At 32.0% G+C, this 14,625-nt stretch overlaps 1 protein-coding gene across 1 annotated transcript; it reads right to left on the reverse strand.

The window, feature by feature from the left end:
- Positions 1–1,970: 1,970 nt before the first annotated feature.
- Positions 1,971–11,650, reverse strand: LOC18036098 (pleiotropic drug resistance protein 1). Its single transcript, XM_006427073.2, has 24 exons — positions 11,171–11,650; positions 8,691–8,811; positions 8,522–8,610; positions 8,349–8,433; positions 8,053–8,212; positions 7,870–7,946; positions 7,472–7,525; positions 7,286–7,376; positions 6,881–7,182; positions 6,477–6,758; positions 6,074–6,390; positions 5,811–5,971; positions 5,617–5,720; positions 5,378–5,534; positions 5,202–5,297; positions 4,948–5,105; positions 4,504–4,836; positions 4,067–4,357; positions 3,886–3,969; positions 3,633–3,766; positions 3,306–3,533; positions 3,029–3,200; positions 2,693–2,947; positions 1,971–2,584 (listed from the first exon to the last, which is right to left on the reverse strand). Exons 1-24 carry the CDS (start codon positions 11,494–11,496, stop codon positions 2,327–2,329), a joined length of 4,335 nt encoding a protein of 1,444 aa, XP_006427136.1. The 5' UTR covers positions 11,497–11,650; the 3' UTR covers positions 1,971–2,326.
- Positions 11,651–14,625: the final 2,975 nt, after the last annotated feature.

Consider the following 14,625-nt stretch of genomic DNA (forward strand, 5'->3'; position numbering starts at 1 on the left):
CCATCCCCACCCCATTCCCAATTTATCTATTTTATAATATGTATAAATACATTATTTTAGTAAGTTAAAAATTAGAGACTTAAAATAAAATCATCATCATATTATAAAGTATTTAAATTCTTTTAAAAAAATATCTAAAAGTTTGAAATAATATCTTAAAATGATATTAAAAGTGAAAAATATTTAAAGAGCGTAGCACTTTAAAAGAGAAAAGAAAATATAACAATATTTCAGAGTTGAAAAATATTATAGGATTTTCTTTCATTCATATATTGTTTATATTGCATAAAAATTAAATTTTTTTATTAAATTGACATTATAATTGATAAAATAAAAATTATTAAATAAGAATTAAAAACATATTTATATTTAATGGGGATTGGGGTGGGGGTGGGGGTGGGGTGGGGAGTACAAAACCACACCCCACCCCATTAATCTGCTATGAATTTTTATAGATTAGATTGGATCTGTCTAAATCCAATCTGATGTCCAACCTTGTTTATAAATAAATATTTAAAAAAAATAGTTATTTGATTATCAATGAAAATTTTTATTAAAAATTATAAAATTATTTTGAAAGTAAGTTTCTTATAGTTATGCTATGAAAGAAAATGAAATAAAATTGTGAGATAAGAAAAGGATATTTTAGACAATTAAAAAAAAATTCCAATCTTTACTCTTAAAAGTGAAAAATTTGAGCTTTTACTAATATAAGATAAAATGGTTTATTTAACCTCCAAAAGCTCTACTCAAAATATAAGCAAGCAACATTAAAAATTAACAAAAAGAAAACTTATGGGATTGACCATTTGAAAGCTATACCAACCATGCACTTACTCCCATAATTATAAGAAAACTCAAACCCTCCATCTTATGGATGATACAAATGCTTTCTATAATAAAATATACATGTTTTCTTCATTAACGGTTCGTATAGATATTTTAGAGAGTAAATTTTAGTTTACCCCATTACCTTCAGATTAAATCTTAACCTATTGAAACTATCAATTCAAGTCTAAACTGATTGAAAATATCAACGCTCATATTTAAAAGACTAGGATAAAGAGGGACGTCTTAAAGATCTATTTTTATTTTTTATTTTTTTTGGTATTCATAATAATAAATGGGATTGTGTTAACATTTCGGTAAATTGAAAGTAAGTTAATTTATTTGGCTGCTGATTTGAAAATTCCCCATCTTTTAAATTCATAAGGTGCTTTTGCAGACAACTAGGTTAAGTCTCACATTTTAAATGAAGGTGTGTTACAAAGTTGAATTTTGTGTTATTTGAATTTTTCTGTGCCTTCACCTACCTTGCGTTTGGAAATTCTCATCCCATTTTGTGTTATTTGAATTTTTCGTAACACAAAAATTCATCACCCTAATCATTGAACCACAGCCTTTTCTCACAACAAAGTTGAAAGAGAGCGAGAGAGAGAGGGAGAGACAAAATGCAGAAACAGTTCTGCACTTTAATGTCAAATCGTTTTGTTTCACTTATTTTGTTTTTTAATCAAAGAGATGAATAATTCAAATACAGTAGGAAAAAAAGAAACTTTGTTTTTTTAATCAAAGAAATGAATAGCTGAGATAATGCAGATACAGTTGGATCAAAAAGCAATATTGTGATTTTCCAAACTACAAAGTCCCAACTTCTTGCAGTAAATTGGGGCTAAAAGTAAGTGACCTTTTGGTATGCTTTGTTGACCCCAACTCATTTCCTTTGAATGCTATTATTATATTCATTTCTCCCCTTTTCCGCATTTGTCTTTATTTCACATTGTCAATTATGCATATTCTAGAAGTATGAAATAAGCTAGCACCTAAAAATTAACCACAAAAAGAGAGTTATGATAAGATGCAGAAAAGAAAAGCATAAGCTGTGTCCCATATCAAAACTTAAACAAGTTCCATCTTGTATCTCATGCAACAGGACTCAACTTTCGTATGGATTCACACTCGGGGGGGACATTAACAGTATTATTTCTTGCATTGAAATCAAAACCACTATAATAACAGCAAGAAAAATGTCTTGGCATAGGTGTGAAAAAATATACACAAGCTATTTAGAGGGGAGAGAGAAAAACTAAGTGGGGTTAGAATTAATTTTATTACTTATTTATAGTAGCTCGATACAATCTTAGTTCTAATTTAGTTAGTACCCTTAATTATAACTGCAATAAGAAAATCTAATCTTAATAGGAAAGAGATTAAAATAAACTACAAGAGTCCTCATATTATTCCCCACTCCTTAAAACAGGCTTGCCCGCAAGCCTTTTACCTGGTCCTAAATCACAAACTTGATCTTCAAGATGCTATTAAATTTCTATCGCCTCTGGAAATTAAGCTGCTTGATTCCTAGGGCGAAGACAAAACCAAAGAGGGCTACAAAGCACGTAAGCACACCCGCAACTAATCCCAGAAAATCATGTTTGAAACCAAAATAATCTCTAAGAAAGTGCTTCACTGTTTCACCATTTTCCATTTGGTCCTCCACATCCCCAAACTGTGAAGCAATCAATCCATACAGGGTCCAAGCTACAGGATTTGCCCAATAGTACCATCTCCACCATACAGGAATCCTCTGCGGTTTGAAAAAGGTGAAAGATGAGGAAAGAATTAGTAGCAGAAATTCTGTAACTAGAGAATCTAGCATATGAAATAGAAATAGAAATAGCAGAATAGTACTTACAGGTCTTGGGATTACAAATCCGCAAAAGAGGTACCATATCCCGTAAAATAAAGTCGAAACAATGGCAGCAATGTGGTGGTTTGGTGTTATAGCCACTGTCAACATGCCATAGAAGGTGAAGAGCAATAATGTGATGTACATGAAGAAAAAATACCAAGAGAACTTCTCGGCTGTCCAGTCATATCCCATCATAGCATAGACTATAACACAGTACACTACTGACTGAACAAATATATAAGGAATCTCAATCATGGCCTGCCGAAAAGAAAAATCTAAATATCAGTAATGAAACACATTTCTTATAACATTTCAGATAGGCATGTGTCAAACGATTACTTGTGCTAATGCCCACGGAAGGCCCGAGTACATGCCAGCGGCTTTTTCTCTGTAAAAGACTGTCCTTTCAACAGATACTACTGGCTGCACGGATGAACAATATTGAAGGCCGAGGAAGATAATTGCAGTAAACATGGAACCCATTGCATTAAACAGATCTTGGCTCTTTCTCCTATAAATTAAAAAGTGAAAATTAATATTAAAAGGCAGATGAGAAAACAAGACTAAGAATAATATTTAAATTTATAATGTTCCAGTTTCCAAGGCTGTAACTAACGTTTTAGAGCCCATGTCCCAAAACAATGACCCAAGCAACACTGCTATAAAGGCTGTAAAAAAGAATCTAACAGCAGTGTATTGTGGATTTCGCCAGTATGACCAGTGTTGTTTCCATAAGCAAGCCATGAATTGAGTGAAAGCTGACTGCGAGTACTGGGTAGGAAAATAGAGGTCCTTTGAACCTGGAGTAGGCTTGCTTAATTCTTCAATAAGTGCTTTGTTTCTCCTGAGACACATTGCCAATTCAAAATTTTGAACTAAACAAATGCATTGGCAGAGAGGTGAATGGATTGCAGTCAGTAGTGTTAGTACTTCATGAATGTACCTGTATAATTCTGAGCATCTGAAAATATCATTAAAATCAACTCCCAAAGCTACTTCTTGGGATGAAGCAGTTACTTCCAACATCCAAGTGGCCGGATTGTAACCATCTTTAATTTTCTCAACTCCAGGAATAGCCTTATAAAAACAAATAAACATGCATCAGATAGTTTCAAGATGAAAATTATGCAAGTCACTTCAAAATGATACTCAAGTTGGATTTCCATTGTAATATGATAACGAGCATCGGCACATACTTCAAAATAGCTGATAAGTTGGCAAGAATGGCGACCCAATGGCCCAACATAAATTTCTTGTCCCCCTCGCTTCATTAGGAATAACTGCAATGCATTGTTGAACAATTGTAATCCATAGAAAAAAGGGGAGAAAAAAAAAAGGAACTTTACGTTACCTTGATCAAGAATTAACATTTTTTACCTCATCAAAAGCATCAAATATGTCAATGCCTGGTTGATGAATGGTGCACACTACTGTCCTTCCAGTGTCCACTGTATTTCTAACAGTTCTCATAACAATTGCAGCCGCCCTTGCATCTAGCCCTGAGGTTGGCTCATCCATAAATATGATGGACGGGTTAGCCACAAGCTCAACCGCAATGGTAAGCCTCTTACGCTGCTCTGTTGACAGACCACTTACACCAGGCAAACCAACCAATGATTGTATCAGTGGTTTCAGCTCCACAAGCTCCATGACTTCCTCAATAAACATCTGTAAATCAAGGGGAAAACTCTAAATCAGTATGAATTATGTCCAATAATGTATTTAGGGAAGCTAACTCTTTCCCTGCCCATTGACTCAGGTTAACTAGTTTTAGCCCTCAATGACCTAACACTCTATGTGACTTTAGTACCTACCTTTCTGGTTTCAGAATCAACTTCAGGTGGTAAGCGGAGCCAGGCTGAGTAGAGCAAGGACTCATACACAGTAACAAAAGGAGAATGGATGTCATTTTGCTCACAGTATCCTGAAATGCGAGCAAAAGTTTCTTGCTTCTTCGGGTAACCAGATATTGTTATGTTCCCAGTAATATATCCACCCGTTTTCCTGCCGGACAACACATCCATCAAAGTAGTTTTACCAGCACCGCTGACTCCCATTAAAGCTGTTAGAACACCTGGCCGAAAAGCACCGCTCAAACCATTCAGAAGCACTAATTTGTCTTCAAGAACACCTTGAAGTTTCATTTCCTACAATGTAAAATCGAACCAATTGGTCATCATGCCTGGACTACCTTGTAATGGATCAAGATATCATCGAACTTTCTAAATATTGCCTAATTAGTTTAAAATTAATATTACCTGTGGCATGTCAACTGAGTATACAACCTCATCAAAGGTAAGGGAATGAGGTTCAAAAGGAAGAATCATTCCTCTTTTCTTTGGATGACTGCCCTGTGCTTCTGTCAGGATTAAGGACTTAGAAGAGGAGTTTCTCCCGCTAATGTCTTCTCCACTCTCTGCACGCTTAAAACAATTTATTAGCATAAGATGGTATTTAAAAAATATCTCATTCTTTCTCAAAGGAAATAGTTTAATAACTGAAAAAAAACTACCTCCACGGGCGGACAACTGAACAGTTCCTCTAATTCTGTTATCTTGCTTATTACTTTCAGATTCCTCTGTTATAACAGCTCGAGGCTTCTCTAATTCTGTAAATATTTTTTTGCACAAAATTAGAACATAAACTCACTGCTTTTGAAGTATTAAGTGAAGAGGTAAAGATGCATACGGTTAAGAAAAGTAATAGCCATAGTGAAACCGAGGTTGAACAGTAGTATAAAACCAAACAATGCCCCCAATCCAAGCCAATACCAGTATGCATGAGCAAAGAACCCGCGACTCTTCAAAACTTGGACTCCAATTGATTCATATGAGTTTGGAGTAAACTATTACATGAAAAAATTAGACATCAGTATGTTACTAATAGACAATTACACAATTTTGGGCAAGGCTCATTCAAAGAAGTACCTTTTTCCAACTGTACCCAAGAAATTCATTTGCCACTATTGCATTCTGTGCGTATGACATTGGAGAACACCAGTAAGCCCATTTCCACCATTTTTTGATGTCCTCTGCATTATGAAACAAAGAAATAAAAATATGTTAGTTTAGTTATGAAAAAGAAGCTAATTGGGGCTCGTTTACTTTTATATTTTATGTACCTCGTGAAAGTACAAATCCACCCAATGCGAAAAGCACGAGTAATGCAAATGTACCAAATGTGTTAGCAACAACCATGCTCCTGCCAGTTGCAGCAATTAATCGGAACAATGCAGACGCCATCTGGTTAACTGCCAAGAACAACAAGTACTGCTTAAAAAACCTGCAACAAGAAAATCATCACATCAACTGGTTGGATAAAGATATCATGTAATGAAAATGCCATTGGTTAATAGTCAATTTGGTTGATTTTCTATCTGTTCACCTTCCAGCATTGGGATCACACCCAATTACATAATAAGTTAAGAATACCCAAACAGCAACCTCCAGGAACGAGATGGGGATCTTGAGGATCCATGAGGGAATAGCATAAGCCCATGGAGGAAAGAAACGGAAATCCCTTTGCTTGTAGAAGACAGGAAGCTTGGCAATGGTCATAGAAATCTCCGCAAGTCCATTAAACATGACCATTGCAGTGGCAAAGAACAAGGCACCAGCATAAATTCCACCATCAGTTAGTGAATGTTTGTGCATCTTTGTTCTCAAGAAGAGTGTCATAAAGGCCAATGCGACGGATGAAATCTAATATCAGGGGGGAAGAAATAATCAACAAATCTCAATCACATAAAGAAATGATTAAATTAATTCAAAATTAAGCTGATACTTACTTGGGTAAGCTTGAAGATGTAGACAAATGAGTTCCTCTTCATCAGCAAAAGCTCTCTTGAGATGCAAGTTTTCAACAACTCCCTCTTGCCAGCACCATACACTTCTGTGGTCAAAGCAGCTCGATGGCTCTTGCTCTTATCAAATGGAGTCCGAAGCTCATCAGAAATTTTCTGTCCCACATGGAATGATTGGAATGCCTCAGCAAATTCCTCGACCGTCACAAACCTGTAAGGCTTCTCTTTATGTGTCCAATACTGCTTTTGATCTTTCCTTGATGTCACCTGCAACACATTATATTTCTTAAGATTGAATAAAAAAAGGTTACGTGTCTTAAGCTTCTGTATTATTTGCAAATAGTACTAGGAAAACAAAAGATCAGATGCAGTGCTCTATCACCACATACTTCTTGCAAGAAGTCAGCCACTCCTTTTCTCTTGGGGCATTTAAAGCCCATGGATTCAAAAAACTCCAGCACCAGCTCACGGGGACCCTGATATACAATCTGGCCATCAGATAGAAGGATTATATCATCAAATAAATCATAAGTTTCTGGTGCTGGCTGTAGGAGAGATATCACAGTAGTTCCACTATTGATGTGAATATGTTGCTTGAGACAATTAACAATTTGGAAAGTCGTTGAGCTGTCCAGACCAGTGGAAATCTCATCCATAAATAGTGCCAACGCTGGACCAACCATCATTTCACCTATAATTCGAAATAAAAATTGTCATTTATTTGAATGGAAAGTTATAATTACATTTTTATCATTGTGAACAATAGAAATGAATTTATAGAGTCACGCATTTACCAGTTGTGACACGCTTCCTTTCTCCTCCAGATATACCTCTTATCATTTCATCTCCTACCATGGTATCTGCACAGACCTCAAGTCCCAAAACCTATATATTTATGTTGAAAATCATTCAAACAGGTGACATTAGTTACTTGAGAAAAATTTACAATTGGTTTATAGAGTTATTCATAATCACGATACCTTCAGATAATAATCAGTGATGACATTGGCTTCCTGGCCTTCAGTTGCTATTGCCTGAGACAAGAGAATTGATGGAGAAATAAGATACTCAATCACCAAGAGTTCAAATCCCTGTCCATAAAATTGATTCTAGTCTAATTCTATTTTTTAGAGGCAAAAAGGTGAAATCCCATGCTTCAAACTGATCCAATTCAGGAAAATGGCACAACGATTTGAATATCAAAGGTCAAATTCTAGGATTTTAATCCATAGGAAAACAAAAACGAGGCGAGGATTAAAAATAAAAGCCCACATTTCACTAAATTTTATTCTTTCCTTTTTTTTGGGGGGGGGGGGGGGGGGGAAATCAAGTTGGTTAAATGTCAAACAAGTTTGAACGAACTTTTAAATTTTCTCACCTTCATGTAGACATCTATATCGGGATCAGGCTTAATACCTGCTTCATTTTCTCTTCTGGCCAACTCAGTTAATAGTTCTGCATTTCTCAAAAGCAATGAACCTTAAATGCTTGTACTATATCAAAAAAATACATACACAATCTGAATTTTATAGTTGGAAGGAAAAAAAAAGAAAAAAGCTACCATATCGGGATCCAACCCCCTGGCATCTAGCAGAGAAGGCCAAGGTTTCCCTCACAGTCATTTCTCCTATATGATTATCATGTTGACTGATGTAAGCAGCTGTTCTCTCGGGCACAAACTCACCCATGTCGTGCCCATTGTATGTCACCCTACCAGAAACCTACAATGAGACATTTTGATTCCTCTAATCAGAGATAAAACCAAAGATGAAAAAGTAATGCCAAAATTAGAGCTTAATTTTAACAATGTAAAAAAATAAAAATAAAAATTAATCAATTAAAAAAAAAAAAAAGCACCTTGAGACTAGAATCAAGCTTCCCAGCTAAAGCCAACAAAAGTGTGGTCTTTCCAGATGCTGGAGGACCCAAAAGCAGTGTCATTCTGCACAATTCTCAGATAATTAAGTACCCATAAATTCAAGAAATTACAAGTAAATTAAGAAACAATAGGAATTAATTTGGATTCTCACCTGCCGGGCTTTATGATTCCACTCACATCCTTGAGGATTGTCAAGTGTTTCTTTCTGCTGGGAAGAATGCCGAGATAGTTGAAGATGTCCTTCAAAGACACTCAGATAATTAAGATTTGAGCCTCGAAACTAACAAAATAATGACTCTTGATTTGAAGAGTAATGCTACCTCAAAGACGGTGGTATAAAATTTAGTGAATGATGGCAAGGCTTTACTTGCTAAGTACGCTTCCCCTTCAACGTTCAAATGCTCATATCGAACTTCCACTTTGGGAAGGTCAATTCCAACTCTGAGAAAAATCAAAATAAAATTGAAAATCATAACTTAAGAACATGCTCGCACATAGATGACAAGAACTTTTGAAGTAGTTGTCAACACAGGTTCATGTAATAAACAATAGAGAGTAGGGGTCGGTGTTCAATATTTATTACCGATGACACAAAATATTATTTTATTTTTTAAAAATATTTAATATAGAATAATATTTGAACAAAATATGTAAATTTTTTTTAATAAATTAATATTTACGGTCACCGGCTGAATAGTCATTGATCGGGAAATTTGAAAATCACAAGTTAATATTGAGGTAATTTCATCTCAGATCCTGTCGAGTTCTACCAATTAATTGCAAATACGAATCAACATTCAAATACAAGTATTACTGTTCATATGAATATCAATTCCACAGGCGTATGATTTATTAGCCAACAAATCATTTTTAGTTGAGTCAGTTGACACTTCATTGCTTTATCCTGAAGATTATAAATTGGAGTTTTTTGTTATAGGAGTACAATTTAAATAAAAGAAGATAAATATTTGTTTAATTCCTATATTTTAAATTAAATATCTATTTAATCATTATATTTTGGAAAATATTTTAAAACAACTCTACCGTTAAATATGTTACACTCTTATCTTTATTAGTTCTTTGCTTTTACAATACATAATAATTTTATTCACAAATACCAAATTAATATCAAATTAACTTTAGAAGCAAAATAATATCAAGAAATTTTTACATTAATTTTTATTAATAGCAAGAAATTTTTACATTAATTTTTATTTACTTTTAAAAGTTAATGGATTGATTAACATTTTTTTTCTTTTTATTATGTCCCAAGATTATTGCAAAGATTTTTTTGTAAAGTTTGAGAAAAAAGTAAGAACAAAAGTGTAACATATTTAATAGTAGGGGTGTCTTAAGATATTTTTTAAAATAAGACTAAATGGTTATTTAATCTAAAATATAAGTACTAAGCAATCATTTACCCTTTAGAATAAAAGTTGATTTAACATAAAGTTCCTTTTGATTTTTCAAAATTTTTAAATAGCGTAAATTTTAATTTACTCCCTACTTAAAGTGGCAGTTTTCAATTTATCATAGGAAAGTATGAAATCTCAATTTATCCTCATTTACTATTAAAAAGACAAAAAAAAATCATTAACATGCATCCTATTTGCCTCATCTTTTAAATGAAAAACGAGGATATATTAAGGTTTTCATATTTTTGAGGATAAATTAAAAATTATAATTTTATTAAGGGATGAATTGAAATTTCAAATAGGGAAATATCATAGCAAAACCTCTCAATACATATCTAAGTTTAATTTGGTTTTTGATTTGAACTGAAAAATTGAGTTGAATTTGATTCAGGTTTTAAATTAACCAAAATAGAATGTAAAAATAAATTGTAAATAAGTGAATCAAACTTATTTTAATCAAATTCTTACTCTTTTAATTGATTAACTTTATAGATTTAAAGAGTTTGTGATGGGAAAAGAGGGGTTTAATTAGATAAATTTTAATTTCTAATAGGAAAAAGGACATTTATACCCTGAAGGTTTAGAGAAATGGTCACCAACACCTTTAAGTTCTCAAAAAAGGACATCAAAACCTCCTTTTAACCATAATACTTTACCTCTATTATACAATATTATATAAATTATTATATTTATTTTAATAATATATTTGTTTTCATTGTAGAGATTTTAAATAAAATTTTGCCTTAAATATATTTTACAATTAAAAAAATCGCACATACTAGTAATGTTAAAATTATTATTTTACATAACGTTCAAATTTTAATATATTTATTTTAATATTATATTTTGATTTCTTATAAAACATTAGAGTGATTTCTTTTTTGGATAATAGAGATAAATGATATTATGGTTAAAAGGGGTCCAGGTGTCCCTTTTTGAAAATTTGAGTGTTAGTGATTATTTTTTCAAATCTTAAGGGTACAGATATCTTTTTTTTTTAATATAATTTAAAAAAATAGAGGATAAAATTGTAAATACATTACAATAGGTGTTTTATAAGAGAAAGAGGGGGTTGCAGTAGCATCACTCTGATAATATAATATATTAGGGTTATGGTCAGTAAAATAAGTTCTTATTAATTTGTTAAAACAAAAAGGTCGAGGTAGAGACTCTAAGAGCGTTATTAATTATTTGAAGAATTATTTTATATAATACTTTTAAAAACAGCCCTTGCATAAGTTTATAAACTGTTGTGAAAATAGAAAAAATTACTATAAAAGAGAAAGATTTAAGAAAAAAAATTACTGTTGTTTTGAATGACTCTTCCTTCCTATATCAAATTTCTGAATACCCCCTTGAAGGTGCTGAAAAAAGAGAATTTTTACCTATCAATGCGGCTCTTGAGCTTCAACAAGAACTTCTCGTTATCAACTTCAGTGACTTTCACCAATTTATTGATCAACCTTTGCCTTTGTTGCAGTCCAAGATTAGAAACATCAACTTCGAAAGCTTCACCTCGTGAAGTAGTTAGTAATCCTTTCCTCAAACGATTATAAGTAGGCAGTTTCTCAAGAGCGGCCCATTTTAGAGCCTCCTCATCATCTTCTTCCCTCAGGGACTTCGAAAATGCACCCACAGAACTTGTTCTCCATCTAGAAATATTCCCACGCAAACTAGTACTCGCCAAGTAACTATCATGACTGCCCTCCATTGCAAAGTCAAGCTGATCAATTAGTACTGCTGAAACCAACCAAACTCACAAGTTATATTTTTCTTTCTTTTTGTTGAATGCAATAGACAGAAATTCAGGCACAGAAGAACTATTGTGTATCAGTTAATTAATTTGACAGGGCAATGTTATCTCTTACTATAAATGGCTTGGTATATATAACAACTCCGCTTATACTTATGTTTATAAAGGAATGGAACATGTCAGTGTCAGCTAAAATATTCAGAAAATGGTGGCGTACTGGCGTCGCGAAAGAGAAAGAAGAGAGAGGCAACGGAATTCATACGGGACCCGACTTAGAACATCTCCAAAAACCTCTATAAATTTTATTCTTCAAATACCTATTTACTTACCTATGTGACAAATAGAAAGGTGAAAAAATATGATATTCTCCAAATAGAAATAAGTTAATATTGTTTTAATCATATAATTAGTTTTTTAAAGGAAAAGTCAATAGCAATTAAAACACTTCTCTCTCTTTCTTCAATGAAAAGTAATAAAATATAAATTGAAGAGGGAGAAATTAACTCTCCAAATTTGAAGAGAGAGAATCAATTCTTATTTCAAAAATCTTAATTAGAGTGTCTCTTGGAGCTTTAAATATTAATGTGGCTCTTCAAATAAGTAATAAAATCTTATTTGAAGAGCATTTTGGTGATGCTCTTACAATCCAATCATTTAGTAGGGTAGACATGTAATATCCTATTACAACCAAACATTAGTCCACTATATTTGACCACTAAAATCTCTCTCAATTATTACAACGATAATCTCAAAGTAAAAGGTTGTTTGAATTTCGAAAAGAGTTATAAAGCATCCAAGATAATATCTTGTTGAGTCTAAATTCACCACCTCTTACAACAACAAACTTATGCTCATACTATGTTAAAATATCGTTTACTTCTCGAATTGCATTAAGAAATTTGAAAAGTGAGAATCTTGATATTAGGAGTGTGGAGTGAGAGGGGAAATAAGTTGTTTACTTATACTGGAACAGAGGTGTTGAACAAAAATCAAAATCCCATTTATATATTTACATCATCTTGGATTGTGAGTAAATTGTTTCATATTATAATTTTACCCTTATTTAAAAAGTACTAATTTTTAGTTAAAAAGTTGAATAATAGAATATATTTATAAAATAAACTATTTATTTTATTATTAATTTTAATTTTAGTTATGTAAGTTAAATATTATTGATAAGAGTAACAAAAATGAAACATTATTATTAATAATATAGTACAAAATTAATATTTTCTTAGAATAAACTATTTATTAGTAATATTAAATAAATATAATAATATTATATTATCAAACAAAGATAGTTTATAAAAATATTATCAATTCTCTACAAATATGATAATATTATTTTTAAATAACCTTAACTTATATTACATAAAATATTATTTCTAACTAAATATAATAATATTATATTCAAATAAGTTTTATTATTATTATTTTTAAGTAAATGTAACAATATATTATTTTAATAAATATAAATTATTTTATAAAAGAAGGGTAAAAAAAGAAGATGGAAGTGAGAATTCCACTCCTCACTCCAAAAATAAGTGGGACATATGGAGTGGGACTCTCGCACCCCTTCTTAAATGAGCAAGTAAGCGCTGGAGTGAGAGAAATCCACGTTTTCCAATCCTACTCCAACAAGTGAACACTATACAAAAAGTGTGACTATCATGTGACACATAAGGCTAAGGGCATTTTTTTTCTACTTTGAATGCATAAGTGTCAATAATCACAGACAACCATTTGATCGACATTATCTTTTCTTGACCATCCTAGAGTAAAAAAGTTCGAGATGTCATTGTAACAATGAATTTTCAATTTAATTTTTCAACTCATATGCCAGGAAAACATGTTTACAAATTTTCATCGTGTACTAGTATATACACGTTTAAAGTCTTTAGCTTTAATGCACATTTTAAAGGTACACAATTAAAATGTGCAATATGGAAACTTGCATAGATGACAGAGTGCAAGATTTTGTCTTGTCTATATTATAAAGTCTTTATTTTTGTGGTTTGAATGGAGTCTCTGCAAGATTTTGAGCCACAAGGAATAAGAGGATCTCCTTTTTACCTTCACTGAGCTCTTATGTGCGCAGCTAGTGGGAATGGCTAGCGCCCTTTCTCTGCTTTCAGCTGCCTATCTCAACTAATACCCTCGCTATAAAGTGTCCAATTAATTTGCTGCTGGTTACGGTTATGTTTATTATATTAAGGAATTTTGATGGGCGTGAAAAATAATCAGATTCGATAATTATTTTGATTAAATTAGTGTAGTTTTATTTTTAAATTATAATAGCAAATATTTATCAAATATTTTAAAACCATAACTTAACTTTTAAACTACAATTGATACACCTGTATGGGAAACAGGCCCTTGATATGCTGCCTTCCTCCTTTCGGTTGGATTAAGGCCAAAATTTGGATGCGATGCTTCAGCTTATGGTGGAGTTTTTTAAAGCCGAAATCATGACAGTTATTTATGTTTTTTAGAATGCTTTTGCTCGACAGTGGCATTAGCTTTGGATTGAGTGAGACTCAATACTAGTTAATTTTCCTTGGCCTTCAGAACAGATGGCTTCTCCCTCGTTGGTCTCTCTATGTTAGACAGAATAAATTGCATTCAGAAGATGCTTCTGCTTTACTCCTAAACAAATTCAAATATTTTCTCTTACAAAAAATATGTTTTATTTGATTAATAATTATATTGTAAAAATTTGAACAATAGTGAAAAATTTTTTATTAATCATTTCTTACTTAAATAATTAAAAAAAATTGCGTTCTTTATTTAATTTATCTAAATTCATCAGGAATAAGACTTTTAAAGTTGAGAGAGAATGATGTGTTGATGCATTTTACAAACTATAAAAATATAATGAGCTATTAAACAAAACTACATGAATGTAAAGAACATTTGTCTATCCTTAAATCTTAATTTCTTTTTGAGGTATAAGACTTAGTCCTATCTGATATTGAGGTGTAGTACCTTTTAATTATAGTTGTTGTGGAAAAAAAAACCGTAATTATAAAATAAAATTTTATAATATATAGTAAATATGAATTTAAATAATAATTTTTATAAAACTGA

Source organism: Citrus clementina, unplaced genomic scaffold (assembly GCF_000493195.1).
Source record: "Citrus clementina cultivar Clemenules unplaced genomic scaffold, Citrus_clementina_v1.0 scaffold_7, whole genome shotgun sequence".
NCBI lineage: Eukaryota > Viridiplantae > Streptophyta > Magnoliopsida > Sapindales > Rutaceae > Citrus > Citrus x clementina.